Source organism: Nelusetta ayraudi, unplaced genomic scaffold, assembly GCF_046127955.1.
Source record: "Nelusetta ayraudi isolate G7.1 ecotype Tasmania unplaced genomic scaffold, CSIRO-AGI_Nayr_v1 ptg000026l, whole genome shotgun sequence".
NCBI lineage: Eukaryota > Metazoa > Chordata > Actinopteri > Tetraodontiformes > Monacanthidae > Nelusetta > Nelusetta ayraudi.
Window position 1 is genome coordinate 8,970,300 of NW_027466076.1, and position 18,092 is coordinate 8,988,391.

The 18,092-nt window shown below is 46.6% G+C and overlaps 2 protein-coding genes and 1 long non-coding RNA gene across 7 annotated transcripts in view; 2 read left to right on the top strand and 1 right to left on the bottom strand.

The window, feature by feature from the left end:
• Positions 1-1,450: 1,450 nt before the first annotated feature.
• Positions 1,451-3,661, top strand: cdk2ap1 (cyclin dependent kinase 2 associated protein 1). 2 transcript variants are annotated; one of them, XM_076029700.1, is made up of 4 exons: positions 1,451-1,609; positions 2,444-2,520; positions 2,789-2,915; positions 3,023-3,661. In XM_076029700.1, the coding sequence occupies exons 1-4, from the start codon at positions 1,543-1,545 to the stop codon at positions 3,088-3,090; spliced, it is 339 nt and encodes a 112-aa protein (XP_075885815.1). In that variant the 5' UTR covers positions 1,451-1,542; the 3' UTR covers positions 3,091-3,661. The 2 variants fall into 2 exon arrangements, with proteins under 2 accessions (XP_075885815.1, XP_075885816.1); XM_076029701.1 differs by having other exon boundaries at positions 1,454-1,609; positions 2,447-2,520.
• Positions 3,662-4,097: 436 nt separating this feature from the next.
• mphosph9 (M-phase phosphoprotein 9) lies at positions 4,098-18,041 on the top strand. 4 transcript variants are annotated; one of them, XM_076029696.1, is made up of 24 exons: positions 4,098-4,229; positions 4,960-5,231; positions 5,948-6,095; positions 6,458-6,547; positions 6,649-7,154; positions 7,284-7,449; positions 7,593-7,665; positions 8,104-8,207; positions 8,747-8,863; positions 8,940-9,406; positions 10,367-10,516; positions 10,622-10,709; positions 11,030-11,245; positions 11,362-11,409; positions 11,525-11,589; positions 12,208-12,309; positions 12,401-12,556; positions 12,648-12,805; positions 14,018-14,263; positions 15,024-15,144; positions 15,229-15,320; positions 15,585-15,787; positions 16,310-16,378; positions 17,108-18,041. In XM_076029696.1, exons 2-24 carry the CDS (start codon positions 4,996-4,998, stop codon positions 17,207-17,209), a joined length of 3,723 nt encoding a protein of 1,240 aa, XP_075885811.1. In that variant the 5' UTR covers positions 4,098-4,229; positions 4,960-4,995; the 3' UTR covers positions 17,210-18,041. The 4 variants fall into 4 exon arrangements, 3 of the variants coding, with proteins under 3 accessions (XP_075885811.1, XP_075885813.1, XP_075885812.1); XM_076029697.1 differs by having other exon boundaries at positions 4,129-4,271; XM_076029698.1 differs by lacking the exon at positions 14,018-14,263.
• The window catches only part of LOC142890545 (uncharacterized), an 88,187-nt gene continuing 83,050 nt past the window's right edge, over positions 12,956-18,092 (bottom strand). Inside the window, exon 2 of the long non-coding RNA XR_012927086.1 lies at positions 12,956-13,284. This is a non-coding gene — a long non-coding RNA (uncharacterized LOC142890545). The remainder of the gene's footprint in view (positions 13,285-18,092) is intronic.

The window sequence follows — 18,092 nt, forward strand, 5'->3', positions numbered from 1 at the left end:
TCTAAATACTGCTTAATGCTAGAAAAGGCATATATTTTTATGGAACTGATCAGTGGATACAGGAATACCAACCATGGATGGCCAGTTTAAAAATAATTCAAACCTGCTACGCACATAAATGTGAGTTAAGCGACAGAACAGAACTTTTTTTTTTTTTGTCTTAGAGTCATCCGCTTCAGATACAACACTGTCAATTACACTACACAAAATAGACTGCATCACAAATATGGAAGCTCGACGGTAAGTTAAAAATACGTGTTTTTGTTAAGTTCATTTATTCGTCTTATTTATACGGGTAGAACCAAGCACATCCAGACGGACCCATTGATTTGACCTGATGACCATTCCTAGTTTGTATTTTGGGTGAGAGGAACCAACGTCCCTACAGCCTTGTCCAGTTGACTTTTTTTCCTCAAGCGCTTTACCACATTAAAAAACAAAAACAAAAAAAAAACACTGCCAAATCGGTTGATTATTCTAATTCCTCTTTCAATTTGTTGCTATTTTGTGACCCCTGTAACCTTATACTAAGACCCCTGCTACCTTACGTAATTCTGCGGGACGATAAATCACGGATAATCTATTCCTTTGTGTGTGCGTGGGGGTGACCACGAAATGTCCCCCCCCCCCAAACCCCCTCCACTACGCTGGAGGTCCACGTCATGACAGTGGGGGCCAGGTTGGGGCCAAACCCCTCGACCAACCATGTGGCCGGAGGGCCTGATGGGACAAACTGAGGGTTTAACTGACCCTTGTCTGGTGTCGTCCGAATGGAAAGACGAGCCACGTTCTCCCTAAAGAGCGCAGTTTTCCGCCGAACGTGAACCCCCTCGACTTGATCTGTCGTTTTGATTCGAAACCTCCCCAGATTCACAGTGAGACGCGGCGATGGATGCGCCCCCACAGACAAAGACAGGTACCTGCAAACAGCTGCGACCCTTTTTTTTTCTTCCTTTCTTTTTTTTTAAAGAATAGCCTACAAACTCGACCTCCAGCGCTCACTGAAGCAAAAATCATTGAAAACACCACTCACGGAATTTAAGAGTACTTTTTTTTAGGTCAGGGTAAAAAAAATAATAATCTGATTTTACTCGTAAATACACACATTTGTCAATAATATAGCGTGGGGATGTAAAGAGGAGCTCTGGAAGTGACCGGGGATGAAGTGAAAAAGCGTGGACACTTTTCGTATTTCCCCCCACTTTTTAAATAACCTTTCCTAAAAAAGTGCTACAAAGTGCATTTTTCTAATCAAACCATCCGACCGACGCCAAGTCAAATTGTCCAAACGCGCCTCAAAAAAGCGTGCGAAACCGTGCGCGAATTCCGTCACTTTTCGCCACTTATCACGTTTTAAAAAACTGTTTCTTTTTTTTTTTTTCCTCCACCCGATAACCCGCAACGCATAGTAGCACTGTTCCAAAGCACAGTGGGTGTCAATATAAAGTGACGGCCATATTTGCCGGTGCCGCTGTTGTAAACAAAAAGTGAGAGACAGACGCTTCACTGAATTTCGGGTCATTTTTATTTCTTTAATTTACAATGTCTTTGGGAATGTCTTACAAACCCAATGTCCACCAGCACATTCCGGGAACTTCGGGGAACCAGGGTAAGAGGAAAAAAGGGGCGAAAATCAAAGTATCCGTCCGCTAGATCGAGTGTTAAATTCGGGGTCTCGGAGAATACCTGGAGAAAGACCGTGTCTGTAGTTTTTGTCCAGTTATATATATAGGGTCAGATCGTGGGAGCTAGGCTAATTCATATCCGCCATTATTACTAATGTAAAAGAGCGCCATCCGTGCTACCAGGCGACGGTAAAGCTCGTTTACGTTGTTTGGGACGAGGCGACGGTTCCTAGCGTGCCTTTGTCCGCGGCCGCGGGTCCTGGTCCCGCCGGGTAGGTGCCGATACGCGGTGACAAAAATGTATCAGTTGTGTCTTCTTGAGCCAGCCTTGTTCCGTTTCCTCCATGATGCTCCTCGGTCGGAGCTGCTGATTGATTTGGCTCTGAGAAATTTTATGCCTCTTCGAGGACATCTGCTGGTGGGATTCGGTGCTTGCAGGACAACAGAACTGCAGGGGTGCTGCTCGGGGAGACAAAAGCCATGTGGAGTCAATTGCTTTTGAATCAAGATTTTAAGCTTCGAGTCAAATCCTAATGTTCGGGATTTTTTTTTGTTTGTTGGAAAAACAAATATTTTTTCAAAAATAAATTCGCAATAGTGATCTGATTACATCCTAATTGAATGTTAGAATTGATTGTTATTTCGGGTGTCTTTTTTTCTCTCCATATGTTCCATCTGACGCACCGAAATAGCATCATTTCGGTGTTGATTCAAATTCTTCAAAAAATTCTAAAGCTTTCATTCAATTTTGAATCTATATGCTGATGCACTATGTTGGCCACTTCCTGTACATTAAAAAAAACACTGTAATCTCTCAGCAGCCAACCTGGCCACATTGCAGTCCTACAGGCCGCTTCTTAGTGACTATGGACCACCATCATTTGGATTCTCACAGGTAAATGACACTCAATTCAATTCGGTGCTGTTTTTTTATATTTTTTTTATTTTTATAAACCGCCTGCCCCGCATGACTCTAAATTAAATTTACTCATACAAGTGAAATAACCGTTAAAAAAGTGCCTTTTCTATTTTTGTTTCTTCGAAACAAGACTACTCTTCTCGTTTCGGGCCGTACTGACACAGCAGCGAAGAATGCTCTGCAATCACTAATCGTTGCCGTGAAATGTATTGAACCTCGCTCATCTCGTTCCTGTTGCTCGAAGGGCTCCACCGGCAGCCAAGTGCCTCAGAACAAATATGCAGAACTGCTGGCCATCATTGAAGAGCTAGGCAAGGAGATCAGGCCCACATATGCTGGAAGCAAGACTGCCATGGAGAGACTTAAAAGAGGTAAAACGTATAGGTCTAGAGCAGAGCAATTTCAGTGCAAAGGTTTCTTGTAGCCAAGTAGGGTCGGTCAGTTTGTTAATCCTTTATTTTATTTGTCTGTTTTGAAGGAATAATCCACGCTAGAGGCTTGGTGCGCGAGTGCCTGGCTGAGACGGAGAGAAACGCGAGGTCCTAGCTGGAAATGCACATTCCTCGCCGCAAGAAGAATTGACAGCAATGTGTCTCATGAAAAAAAAAACAAAAAAAAAACTTGCATGGCATTTCCTTTAAAAAAAAAAAAAAGGAAGTAAAACAACAAAGTATAGAAATGGGAGTTCCTGGAGAGAAAAAAAAAAAGATAATGCAATTTATGACTTGAGAGAGTCATTTCAATCATGTATGGGTTATTGGAATTCAAATGAAAGGATATCATGTTTTTTTGTATGCCCCACTTTTGGGATCCTGGTTTTGATTCTTATTTAAAATGTTGATTTATGCATGCGTAAAGGGCCCGTGGGTTAATTGTAGACAGTGCATGGCTCGTACAGGGGTAGGTGGAGAACATGTCTCCTTTTCGATAGTATTTGGTCTGTTTTTCAGACCCTTGTTACACATGATTGGGTGAGTGAGGGACAATGGCGCGCAGATGCGTCAGTCCATGTATTGGGGCTGGTTTTGGTATTTTAAAGAAGAAAAAAAAAAGGAAAACGCTGTTACTTGCATCTTTGTATGTATTTATTACTCAATGTAATAAATTGTATTTTCAATACAGTTGTCATTGTGTTATTTGTTATCGGGAGGAGTGTTCTCCCTGCATTTGGCTAAAACATGAAAGACTAAAATAACATGGTTTAGATTAAATAGATGCTGCTAAGTGGTGCGAACAACAAATATACTATTTGGCAACAGTTTTCATTTTTACCGGAAAGCCTGACACAGGTATTTGACACAGTAGGTCTTAGGATGTTTAGTCACATGAACTGTCAAGTTAAAAAAATTTTTTTTTACAACAATTCGAAGGAACTTGCATGTAATTTTCAATTAAAGGCTGCCCATTCCTTTGCAAACTGTCCTACCAGATGTGTTTTCGTCTGCATCGGCTATTGTCCCACCGTATGCGTACGCCGGGACCCTTCCCGACCAACCGGATCACAGAGTGAAAGTGACGGCCAATCACAGCTCGGCACTTTCGTACAATTTCCACCAATGGCTGCGCGGTGTGCAAACGTTAACAGCGGCCGTAGATCACCGCAGTGCTGCAGCCAACCAGCAACCTGCTAGCTAACTTGTCCACTCACAGAGAAATATGGGTGACATTATGCTACAAATCAACGGGTATGTTTGTTTTTCCTCGATGAATTCCACCTGCGTCACCCGGTGAGCTGCTAAACGGTGTTTACAGTCCGACTTCCGCTTCTGAGTGTTTCCGCCCGCGCTCTTCAGACCTCCGCGATGCCGCCGCTTACAAAACCTGTCATATACCAACTTAGCCAACTTGGCTAGCTAGCCTAACGCGCCAGTGCTAGTTGGTCGTTACCCCGGTGGCTCGCTAAGTCAGCCTTACCTAGTCGTGCGTGTGCCAAGTTGGCGTGCAACTTTAACGGTGCGCCCGTCGTCCACCAGCGACAGTGATGCTGCTGGCTGTGACCGTAGCCAAAACGGCTAATGCAGCATCTGTCATTTTGCAACGCAGTGCAACAAATGTTTAAAAACAATTGTATTAAAAACTGTTTTAACGGTTTTGCTTTAGTTTGGAACACAAATTGCTTTTCATGTTTCGTCAACACTGTGTCTAGTTCAAGAGAAAACAGGAAGGACTGACAAGTGGATGCTACACGTCACTGACATCCTGTTTGAACCAATTATTTAAACCAAGTTCTATGTATTTCCCAATGTTTTGCTGAGATTTAGTTTATGCGTCTCAGTTGTAGGACACAAATAAATGGATTATGTGCTTGTTGCTGATCGTACTGGCTTCACTGTACAGCTGAATTCCACACATTCGGACCCTTCAACGAAGCCCAGGTCTGATCTTGTACCCTCCATCCCTTGCTTGCTCCTCCAGCTGTCAGACTGACCCCCTCTCCATGGGCCCATAACCATGTCCACAGATGACAGTATATCTGAGGATGTGTCCAGCTCGGGGGCTCTGAGCCACTGCCATGCCAGCGGTGATGGGGACGGGGGCAAGGGGAGCGAGACCTCCCTGCTGTCCTCTGAGGCGACATCAGCATCAGGGCTGGCAGTCTCAGAGGACAGACACACAGCCTCCCATACGACAGGAGGCACTGTGGAGAGGAGACCTGCGGGCATCGCACCAGCATGCAACAACATCAGGTACGACTGCTGCTAACTAGGGCTGTGTGATTAATCGGTGATTAATCAGATTTATTAGTAAAGGCTTAAAATCTTAAAATTGATTTTGCTCTTGCATGCTTCCGGGCTGTGTGCTACTAAAATGTGAACGTTTTGCACTTTATTCCTTCATTGTTGTTCAAGATGATAGAACAACCTTTTATTTTTTAAAGTCATGTTTGGTGAAAGACCGTTAAGGTTGCGTTTGGTTCTCAAGTTTTCACTTTCCCCCACCCCCCAAATTAGGGAACTTCATCTTTGTTTATGGAGAAGCGGTTCATTTTCAAGTGACGTTGGTGAAAGTGAGGTTCTCACTTCATTAATCCCAAAGGATTCATCTTTGTCTGATCAAGAAGACTGTAAAATGTTGTCACTTTACTAAACCCAAGGAGGATTTACTGTATCTTTCAGTTGCACTTCATTCCCAATAAGGAAATTAGTTTGGTATTTTTCTTTGTAGTTTTACCTAGAAATCAAAGTCGAAAATCAAGTTTTCAGAAATCTGGATTTTATTTTCATCCGAAATCGGCCAGCCCTGCTGCAAACACACTGACACTTATTGGAAAAATAAAGTGAACAGCGAACCACGCTTTTCTGAGAAGGTCATATTCGACAAAAATTCCACCATAGTTACAATTTCATGTAGACAGTTAATTAAGTTCAACGTGTTGTTGACATGTAGATTTCTGTGCTTTTAGGAGTTTGTGTCTGAGTACCGATGAAGCATTTGGACAAGGGAAGAGCCTGCCGTTCATCAACCCCAGCTCTCTGGAGACGCTGAGGGCCTTGATGCAGGAGATCCAGAGCAGCGGCGAGACCGACCCGGAGATCTGGAAGAATTGTGAGGTGGGTGCTCTGAAAAAAACACCAGTATGTGTAGATGTGTGAGCCGTTATCCAACGACACCAGTAGCGATTTGTTGAGAAGGAAGGCATGCTAATGGTCAGTCAGTTCTTCATAAATACACACACTTACTTAGCATGCAGCATCAAAATTGCCCCACTGTCACATGCACCTAAATAATTCTCACGTTATGGCCATAACCATAATGTTAATTATGGATATAATTGCCAAAATGTTCATATTTCAATGACATATAAATGACAGTGGCTTTCTAAGTGAACTTGGATGTTTTCAGTGGTGTTATTATTTCACTGTGGCCTTAATGAAATGCTCACGTGGCTAATTGTTTGCTTTATGCTGCACAGGGCCGTTGGTTGCATCTGTTTCAGCTTGTTGAGAAGCAATACCAAGAGCAAATACTCGCTCAGCAAGAACAATACCAGTGCCAAATTCAGGTGAGCCAGCATTTAACCATTCCCAAGTGATGCCAGGACAAAACTATGTGAAAGTATTTTTTATTTTAAAAAAAAATTTGTGTCCTCTTTTTTTTTTCTAGTTGATTCAGGATGAAATCAAAGCCCTGGTTCAGCTCCAGAACCGCCAGGCCAGCATCCAATTGAACACGGAGCTCTCTCCAACTCCCGTGTCCAAAATGACCACAAACACCAAGGACTATATTTACCCTCCCCTCTCCGGTGACCTTGTGCTCCCCAAAAACGCTCCTGGCGACAACATTAACCTGGAAACGCCTGCCCGCGCCATCCTCAACTCACCGCGCACGCCCCACAGTTCTGAAGCTGCACACCGCGCCGAGGAGCGAGGCACCACAGTGCTCAGCAGTGGCTATGGCACCCTGTCTGCCTGGGATACAGGTCTGGAACCTGCTCAGTCTCCAGGAGATGACCAGTGCGAAAAAAGACAGAGGGGGAAAACTTGCAGTCTCTCCAATGGCAGAAAGGACACAGAGACACTCGTGACAGGGAACAGGCAGCAGCCTAACAGAGAGGAGACTCTCAAATCAAAGACGGCAAACCAGTTGGTCCACCAGCAGAGAGCAGCCGGGTATGTCTGCGGTGTTTGCAAGGGGAAAATGCAATTTTTTTTTTGGCGTCTAAAATCTTGTGTCTTAGTTGGAAATGTTTTGTGTCAATTGGGAAAAAAAAAGTCATATTTTCTCTGTTCTGTTGGCAGCTCCAGTAATGTTCTGACATCCTGGGCCCAGAGACAGAAACTCAGGACCAAAAAGACCAAAACTGGACGGAATTCATCTCAAACCCCAGAGTACCTGGAGAAACCTTGTGGCTTCAGAGAATCTCCCAAACGGTCTCCCCCGCAGGGTCCAGACTCCCAGGAACAGGTACTGCTCACCTTGCTGTAGCTTCTCCGCCTGTATTAATGCATAGGAAAGGTAGCATGCTATGGAAAATTAGCTTGTCAGTGTTCCAAACCTAAATAACAATAGCCATGATAAGCCCTTTAAGATGTCACAAACTCCTTCAGGCTCGAGTCGCAGTGCCGTCATCCAGCTCTTTCACCCTGAGGAGGAGCGACAGCTTGACGTCTGAGGCGTCAGGTAAGCATTCGCTGACCCAGACACTTCTGTCGGCAAGACGTTGAGACCTGCATGGAGAAGTTGCTTCCGAAGTCTTAACATCCTGTAGCCGCAGCAACACAAGAACAGAAGGATGTTATGCTGAAGTTGACTGAGGGGACTATTTTCAGCGGCGGATTAATCCACGTTAAGGGCTTTAATTAGTCAAGTGGTATGAAAAAATAAAATTGGGTCAAAATGAGCCACGGGGGGGCTGTTTATTGCACAGTGATAAACTCCCTCAGTGCTGCAGTGTGTGGTGCTGGGCTTCTCATGTGCTTTTTAAGACAGCAACCAGTAGAAAAAAATGCATTTTCAGAGCATTCCCTTTTAGAAACTGATCTAAGATCAGTTTAGAAATATGCTAAGGAACATGAATACAGCTATTTTTCAATTTTATTTTTTTACTTTCCATTTCAGGACTCACCTATTGGCGTCTTAATGAGAACGAAATGTATCGCCCCCTACCGGACAGCTTTGACAGCGGCGCTTACCTGCTCCTGCAGGAGGCGTCCATGAGTCTCGTGAGTGAAATCCACAGTCACCGTTCTGAGGGAGAGGCTGAATGAGAATAAGGGGAAAAAATCCCAAACATGATAAAATTTACGGTTGAACCTATTTACAGTTGATTTGCGACAATGCAATTAATCACAATTAATGCAATTAATCGTGGTTAATTGCATCAAACATGGATCCTCAAAAAGCTCAAACATGAATCCTCATTGATAATATTTACAGTTGAACCTATTTACAGTTGAACCTATTTACAGTTGAATTGCTGCAATTAACCACGATTAATTAATCACGATTAATTGCATTGTAGTCGAAGGGGGCGTCGTAGCATTGTAATGAATCGTGATTCATTACAATGCAATGAATCACGATTAATTGCATCGTAGCCCTCTGAATCAGAATAATGGCAATTGGATTGAATGGTCAGGTAGCTAGCGATACCCACCCGTACTTATGGACAGTGTGCTAAGCTTTTACCAATATAAAAATCACAAATCAAGCCAAATTTTACACACTGGACCTTTTCAAGTTGTGGTTTCTTCCCCGGCAGAGTCCGTCCCAGGAGCCTCAGCTCTCTCTCAAGGAGATCTACAAGAGCAAGCAGCGGCCCGACTCGAAGCGCTCCGACTACGAGGGCTCGGTGACGTCCAGCTCCCTGTCGCCGCAGGTACGCCGCGCCGCTCGCCCGTCGCCTCTGCAGTTCGCGTCGCCTCCCCTCGCTCACACCACCGTCTCGCCTCCAGCTGCTGACCCTCGACCCCTCGGCCAACCGGCGCCACTCGGACCGCACCTCGGGCTTCACCTCGCCCTCTCACTTCAGCAGCCCGTCCTTCTGCGCCCAGCCGCAACTCTCCCCCCGGCTCGACACGCCCGTCAGCCCCGACAGCATGGTGGAGGGCAGCCCGCACCCGGCCGACGCCGACTTCCCCTCGGACGCCTCCAGCATCTCGGCCGCCGCCCCCTGCCCCACCGAGGCGGCGGTCGCGTGGGGGAGCGCCCGCAAGGCGCCCCGAGCCGGCCCCCCCCACGACGGGCTGCAGCGCCTCGGAGCCGCCGCCTACCCGGCCAGCGAGGAGGAAGGCAGTCGCACCCACACCAGCACCCTGAGGCCCCGCCCGGCCTCTGGCGCTGCCCTGCAGGACGCCGCCGCCACCGCTGGCTGCCAGTCGGAGGGGGCGTCGCATTTAGAGGACCCCGTCGTTGTCTCGCTGTGAGTGTGACGCACATCACGGCCGAAGAATAGCTTCGCCCTCGCGGAGAAAATAGAAACACGTCGGTTGTGAAAGCGGCCGTTGTGCCGCTCGCAGCGTCGTGTGGGCGTCTCATCGCTGAAAATCTCCACCGAAAAAGTGGAAGTCGTCAAGAGTCGAATAGAAAGTCTGAGAACATGAAAGTGCAGCGCTCAGGGTGGCAGACACAATACAAATGGAAATAGTATAATAGAATCTGCGTATGATAAGCGAATACACTGTCGTTCATTAGTTTGGGGTGACCTGCTCATCTCTGCATTGAACTCCATTATAACCACTTCTACGGAATGATGATCTTCAATCCTCTGCGGTCATTATGAGTGCCTGGAAATCAGTCAGGATGTGCTGAACGAGTATGGGACCAGTTTAGTGTTTAATGGAAACCGTTTCCAGTGTGTAATTAAAAGTAATTGAGAGAATTCCAAGTGTGCAAAATTCAGTGTGAAAGTAAAAGTAGGCTGTTTTAAGAGCCTAGTTTAGCACACACGACAAGCAGTTATGATGCAGAGCTTTTTTCTTTTTTTTTCATGTTTTTTTTTTTTTAAAGCAAATTTAAAGCATTCAACTTTTTTAAGGATGGCTGCGTATTGCACAATTGATATTAATTCTCTAAAATCACATTCAATTAGACACTCAGGGCAACAACTGTCAAAGCCATCTCATGTGTGTTCAGCACATCCAACACTGATTTTCATGCACTCGCAAGGTTCTCAGAGCATCCCAGTGGAGTATTTGATGATGCTGGTTACAATGGTGTTCCGTGCAGACATGAAGCCTCAAAATTTTGAGTGCGTGTGCACATCGGAACCAAACAGTCGTGGCATTCAAACTGTGTTCCAGTTGCTGGCACTTCGTCTACTTGGGTCTCTGGCTGACACCATCGCATGTTTCTCTCTCATTTCTTTTCCCTCTCCCCCCAGGCTGAGGCAGAACCTGAGAGAGAAGCACTCCCGACACGTGGCCGACCTCAGGGCCTATTATGAGTGTGAGATTCAGACGCTGCGGGACAAGCTCAACCTGAGAGATCTGCCTCAAGAAGTGGAGAAAGCCAACCAGGCGCTGACCAAGAGGTGAGTGTCATTGGCAACGCACATGCAGCGTTAACACGACAGTCTCACAGGGCCCAATTTACTCATCCGCGTCCTGAACCTGCTGCGACCTTTGTTTCGGTACAGATGCAAACAGCTGGACAAAGCTCTGGCCGAGGCCACCTTCCGCATCCAAGAACTGGAGGGAATAAACGGCTCGCTGGAGGAGAAACTGGTAACACTCCCGCAAATCTCTGTCTTTGACCTCCGTGGGATCGTTACCGCGTGTCTGGAAAACACAGCGTGTGTTATATTTGCTGGTGTCTAGTGATCAGAGTCATCTCTTCACCAAACTTTGAGCCTCAGAGGCTCTAAATATGACTTCAATTTTAAAATATTACATATATTTACATTTCCGTTTCTAATTTCAAACTGCCCTAAATTAAATCTGTCAACCTTGCACCTTTTTTTTTTTTTTTTTTATCATCAACAAACATGAAGCAGTCGTTGATGAATTTCCCAGCTAATTGTTTTTGTTCCCCTTGCCACTGTTAGGCCGAGTGGCCCGAGCGCTACGCCGTAGCCGCTGCCACCGTCAAGTCCCTGCAGCAGCGCCTGGAGGACGGCAAGCGCTCCGAGAAGGAGAAGGACGCTTCGCTGGCGCGTCTGACCAGCCGGATGCGGCAGCTGGAGGAGTCGATGCAGAGAGGCTGCATGGAGGCGGACGAGAAGGAGGCCAGGAGGGAGCGAGAGTCCAAGATGCTGCAGGATGTGAGTTCACAGAGCAGTCGGTTTTTGGAAAGTTGCTTTGCTCTCTGCTTTGGCAAACCGTCTCAGTTTACCCGCTGCAGTTCACTGATAACTAGTCTGACATTTTGTGTCCTCAGCTGTTTAAAGAATACGACTCACTGGGGAACGAGCACGAGAGATTGAAGGTAGCGCAATTGATTTGTAACCATTATTTTTACGATTTGAGCTCCCATTCTGAATCTTGCAAATTTGTTTCTGCAGCCTTTTGTTTATTCCTCTGAAATGCTTTTGTGTCCACAGAGCAACTTCATGTCAACAGAGGACAAACTTTTGAACGCCAACGATCAAATATCCGAACTAAAGAGGTGAGTGAGGTTATTTCCTTCTCATGTCTGAAGAGCTTCAGTATCTGCACGGCACTATTTATTTTTCTTTAAGTTTAGTGACCCTTGATCTGTTAAGATAAAAAAAAAAAAAAAAAAAAATCCATTTATCCTCCTGCTCCTCTTTTTCTGTATGGAATATACAGGGTGTCCCAAAAATTTGCCATCATTTTAAAAAGCAATTATCTTGAAAACTCCTAAATCTGGCTCAATTTGAACCGTTTAGGTGTTGAACATCCTAGGTTTATTATGGGACCGATTTCATAATTGTTCAATATGTGCACCGCCTGTGGCACGGCACACGTCAACTGGGTGCGCCATGTCACAACTAGGTGACTGTGTGCGGGAGTGAACGGCATCAACCTGAACACAGAACAAAAAGTAAAACATTAGATATAAAATCCTGATCTGTTTCTACACATTCTCTGAAATTTTGAGGTTATTACAACAACGATTGCCAAAATTATTGGCTTGCAAAATGATGTAACATTTTTTTTGGGACACCCTGTATATTCGACATTGATTATCTGTTCGGTTAAAAAAAAAAAAAAAAAAAAACTAGACCGGCACAATGACGGTGTCGCTGTTCAACCCCCCCAGGGTCATCTCGAAGCTGGAGTCTCAGGTGAAGCAGCTGGAACATGAGAACCAGGCCAGAGCTCGCTACACGACCCACAGCAACACACAGCCTTCGGGGGCGGGGTGAGCGCTCGAACGTCACACAGGACGGATCGCTGTGGTGCGGACGGTCCGGTAACCTCGATGTGACACCCCCCCCCGCTCGTGTCCGCAGGCTTTTCTACCATCCCGACCTGCTGCTGTCGCCCAGCAAAGGCAGCAAAGGCGAGCCGGACATCACCCGCAGGAAGTCACCCGGCCTCCCGGCCGATCAGACCAAGTTCCAGTCGGCCGCTGGACACTCTGTGGACCCTCCTCCAGCCACCTGGAGGTACGTTGATGCCATGTGTGTCCCTGAAGGGGGATATTCTCCACCCGGTGGGCTGCGATGAGATGATTCACTGAGATTTACCGTCCCCAAGGTGCACGTCTCCGTCGGAGTGTGACCAGGGAAGACTGCAGGAGCAGGGCGTCGGCCAGCGGGAGGCCAGCTGGAGGGCACAGGAAGTGGCCCTGACGCCCGTGATGAGGGCCCTGATCGAGCTGGAGGAGACCAGAGCCACGGAGAGCCGGGCCCCCTGTAAGAACGGCCGCAGCGCCTGCAGCAATCCGTAGGCACAGAACTAGAGGAGATCTCACTGGCTAGATGCTACCCAGGTCACATGACTGTTCAAGCTAATAATAGGCTGCGTTCAGACTGCAGGCTGATTTGAATCGGATTCAAATCAGATTCTGTTTTTTAGGGCTGACTGTCCACACTGTTTATAGCGAGTGTCCAAATGGGATCTGGCTCTGTTCAGACTGGGCCACATTATTGACCCATCTGACAGGTTGCTGTGGCAACGACGTCGGAGCGGAGGCGTCGTCCAGCGTAGCGTGCAGTGTGTGACGTCATATCACTGCGACAGCGGCACTTGTTGCGATACATGGCCTGGAGCTTGGCTTGAATGGAGCTACAGTATCTCCCCACACACTGATGAGCCAATGAGCTTCCTCCTCTGTCCAGGGACTGCTGTTTTCTACTTCTTCTGTCTGCTCCATTACGTTACAGCTCCACACCTGGAATGGCGCCCTCTAGTCTGGCGCTTTGGGTCTGGCGTTGTTGTGTGACATCACGGACAGTTAAAAGCGATCGGTGTGTTTGGAGCTGTTCACACTGAGACGCATCTGTCCAAATGCCATTTGAAATGACCTCCCAAAGGTGGTTTCAGTTTGCAAAAATCAGATTTCATGTGATTTGTGACTGTTCAGACTACTAAAGAGCCATCTGGTTTCAATATGGATTGGCTAAAATCGGATTTTGGCTGGCAGGTTCAGACTGAGCCCCGTCTGTCCAAATGCGATTTGAAACTACCTCCCCAAAGTGGTTTCAATCCATTTTTGCAAAAACCGGATTCAAGTGATTTGTGACTGTACAGACTACAAAAGAGCCATCCGGTTTCAATCTGGATGGGCTAGAAATCGGATTTTGGCTGGCAGTCTGAACGCGGCTATAGATTCGAGCTTTCTGTCTGTTTTCCTTTCTTGAATTCTTGGCTTTTCAAGCTCAGCTTGTTTCTCTTTTCTCTGCTTGCTTCTCTTTTTTTTTTTAAATCCTGCTCACTGCGCCTCGTGCGGGAAGTGTTGCGTGCAGAAGCTTTTCAGACCAAGGCTTTGTTCCCTGCTCTAAAATTTTCTGTAATCGGATTCAAAACTACCTGTCAGCTTCACTTGCCAGCGTCTCTGCGTGACTGTCGCATCTTCACCTTGCTGGGGGCGGGGTCTCTCTCTCTCTCTCTCTCTCTTTCCGCAGGGATTAGCAATCAGAGGAAGGTTGTCTTTTTAGAGCGGCGACACAAAGAGCCCATCCAGGAGCTGGTGGAGCCCCGGCAGGTTGACAGGGAGGCGGTCGGACCTGGCGGAGGCAGAGGTCCGAGCGGAGTGGAGGCGGCCGCGGCGGCTCGGCTCCGAGCGCAGAGGAGTCTGTCTCCCAAGGGACACCGGTCGTCCTCGCTGCCTCCTCCGGCGCACCGAAACGTGCCCTCGACCCCGCCGTCGTGTACGTGCGCGAGCCTAGTTGCCCCCCCCCCCCCGCGAGACGTTCCCTCTTTTTACAGCCTCGGGCAGCATTTGGCTGGAATCTTTGCGTCGTTTTGTGTGCAGAAGGGGGAAGAACCGAGTTGATGCACCCGCGCTGTCGTGACAGCAGTGTCGGTACCCTTTGTGACGTCACAAAGAGCTGATAGCCAGAGCTTTTTTCCCTCTTTTATGTTCAGTCTTGTCTTGAACATAAATTGAGCACATAGAAGAAGTACAGGACAGACTTTTGTCATTTCTGAGGAGGAGCTCACAAAATGAACTTTAGCTCAGTTTAGTGGTTTTACAGAAAGGGCAGCTCGTTTGGGACGGATGAGCAGAGTTCAAACTTTCTTTTTTTAATTGACACTGAGGGATGTTTTAATGTGGATAATTCCATGTTAAACTTGGGCTCATCAGTAGAAGGTTTATCGGCTTCACTTGCATGCAAAATTCATCTTTCCCACTCTTCTTTTCCTTACCAATCACAAACACCGACATACAAACTTCTCTGTGTACATCGATATAGAAGCGTTAGAATCCCAGCAGATTGTGGACACTTGACCTCGATGCTCAAAGACAGGTTATGCATTTGCCCATGTAAGCGTCAGTGCAGTTACTTAAAGTCCACGCTCTCCAATTACTGCCGGTTGTAATTTAAAGGGGGTGGAAAATGTAGTTTTTAATCACAGTTCTGACAGTTTTAATTAAACGACGCGCCGTTCCCCCCCCCCCCCACGCAGCCAAGAGAGACATTCTGCCGGTGCCGCTGTCGGCCAGGTCCAGCCCCAAACGCTGCCCCAGTGAGAACTACTCCACCGCTTTTGGCGTGCCGATGCCCCGAGAGGAACACCTGCTCAGACGGTGAGAAAACTGCCCTTTGGAATTATGGCGTACAGTAAAGGCATAAGCGGTGTTGGAAGCCTGCGTGCGTCTCTGCATCTGCAGGTTTAACGGGCACATCGACCAGAGGCGCCATTCCTTCCACAGCGGCAGCCCCAGGAAGAGACTCCAGTTTGTGTCGGCGGACAAGGAGGATGGTGATATGCTTTGTAATTTAATGTCTGTATGTATGCAGGCATGTATGTATGTATATGTTTATGTATATATGTATACATACATGTACATGTATGTACATATGTGTGTGTATATATACACGTATGCATGTATATATATGTGTGTATACATACATATATGTGGGTGTGTGTGTCTATAATTTATACATTTACAAATAATTTATAAATGGAATGTATGTCATTTTTTAGTAGGAGTTTTGGAGTGATCTTACTTTCTCTTCCTCACAGAGCTGCAGCAGCCAGAGTCTTCCAGCGGCGTGAAGCCACCGGACGTCATCTCTCAGCAGTGCTGGGGTCAGCGGGGGCCCGGGGGCGCGGACGAGGGGCCGGACCGCCTCGATGGGCCTCCCCCGGCGGTCCCGCTGGACGGGCTGCACTCGCTGGCCGAGGCGGAGAAGCTGTTCGACGAGCTGACGCAGGAGAAGCTGCAGGTGGGGCAGTCTCGCCGAGCACTGAGGGACTCTCACTCAAAGGCCGGAGCACTAAAGCTCTGATCCGTAACCGAGTTCTTACGGAACAGCAGCTTTATTGTTTGGGATTTATGTCTTTCCTTTAATCAGACGCAGGATTTTCCTGCCTTTGACGTGTTTCGCTGGAACTCCCGCGCGGGGCTTCCTCAGAAATTGTCACTTGGTGGCGCATGTGACACGTCTTTACCAACTGGTGTGATGGAGTCGTCACCGACCTGTTAGCTTTAACTGGTCGGTCACAAGAAGAAGTCAAAGGTTGCGAAAAACTTTCTCTGATTAAAAGAAAGATATGAATCCAACACAATTAAGCTTGATTGACTAAGTAACTTCTAGTTTGGGCACATTTCCACCCTCCCTCTTTAGACATAGTCACTCACACGTCATCTCATGTGACACCTCCGTGACTTCAGTCACTGACGTTTGAAATTGCTCAATCAGATCCACTATTTTTCTTAATGGGTTGCAACTGCGTGTGTTGAGCAGATTGAGGCTGATCTGAGCCGGATACCTCGGGCAGGAGGTAAAGCCAATCTCCAGACCAGATTAGATGAGGTAAGTGCTCAGGAAAACTCGCTCACGCTTTACATATCCCTGATTTCGATCTCACAGCCTAAAGATGATGTGTGTATCTTCCTCTTTTATTTTCGTTTTTTTAAAGTTCTGCTTCTCAACTGAACCTCTTGGCGTTCACACAGGCGCGCACGTTTCATTTTAAGAAAGAAAAGGACTCGACTCCTTGGCCTCCTAGTTCTCGTGAGATAAGGAGCTTTCTTGTGTTAATCAAGGACCGGCGCTGAGTGACAAAACAGTGGCATTTTGTGTGGACACAAACGCAAATGCAAATTACGGTAATAATTCAGGTGTCCGGTGAAAAGTTAGCAAATTTCACTTAATTGGTCTAAAAAAATAAAAATAAAATTGCATTTTGAGTGACTGTGCTTTAAAAGGAATGTGAGCCTAGTCTCCTCCCTCAATTCCTCCCAGGATGTCAGCTCTGTGTGCATCTAAACAGGCCCAGGTGTCACACTGAGCGAGTAGAAATAGATTAGGAGACTATATTGTCATCGTTTGGTTAAAAAGTGTCATTTTGTAATATTCTTTCATTGGTGGTGTGCCATGGGATTTTTTTTTAAAATTTATTTAAAAAAATGTGGCTCAAAAAGGTATTGTAGCAGTATTGAACCGTGTTGACCACACGTTGGCGCTAGACTTCTTACGACGAAGGCTCTCCGACGTCATCTAGAGCGCGAGTGTGTTGAGCGGTTGGGTTTCGTCCACCAGGTGGCGTGGGAGAGGCGACTGGAGAGGGTGAACAGCGAGCTGGGCTCCATCCGCATGATCCTGAAGAGGTTCCACGTCCTGCGCTCCTCCGCCAACATCTAGCAGCAGCGGCGCGGGCACCCGGCTCCCTGCGGCGGTCGTCCACCTGTACAGCATCTTTTGATACGCGCGACTTGTTACTCTGGGATATTTTTTTTTTGTACATCGCAGGAGATATAACGATTTTTTTAGAGTATATTTTTTAGGAGAGCTCCGATTTGTAAAGCCATTTAACTTTTGTAGTCACAAACATATTACGGGGATGTGTTTTGTGCCGCCACAGTCAGGGGGAGGGTGGGTGGGGCTTTTTAAGGTGGGCCACTTCTCGGCCTAACTGGTCCACGATGATTTTCCAGCAGATGCTCGTCAACATGGGTAATAATACCACTGCCATCTTGGTTTACATGTCTTTGGAGTTTTATGGTTCTTTTTCCAATTGATGTGACCTGAAATATGTGACTTTGTGTGTCTTTTCTTTTTTATACATCCTGTTCAACATCTGGTGCATTTTACATGTTGTTGTTTTTTAAATGGTATTTTATTTTTTATTTTTTATTGGGCCAAATTGTCATACTTGAAGGATTATTCTGTTTTTTGTTTACTTGAATCAAAATGCCTTTTCTCATGGTTTACTTTCCTCTCGATCACTTTTTGCTCGTGACATTTGCTACAGAGGCGGCTCATCGACTCCACTTGTAAAATCCAAACCAGCACACTTTCTTCAGTCGACGCTCGCATTTTCACACAAATCTCATTCCTTTGTCTTGATTGATGCTTGAGCATGGAATTTCTTGCACTGCTTACTTTGCCATGCCATTCCCGACCTGGCACAATGCTCACTGGAACTATGATGTTGCTGTTGCACAATAAATGAAGCTCCTTTTAAAAAAAAAAATATATATATATATATCTATATCCTCGTGTCTTTCTCCTGTTTTAAGTAACC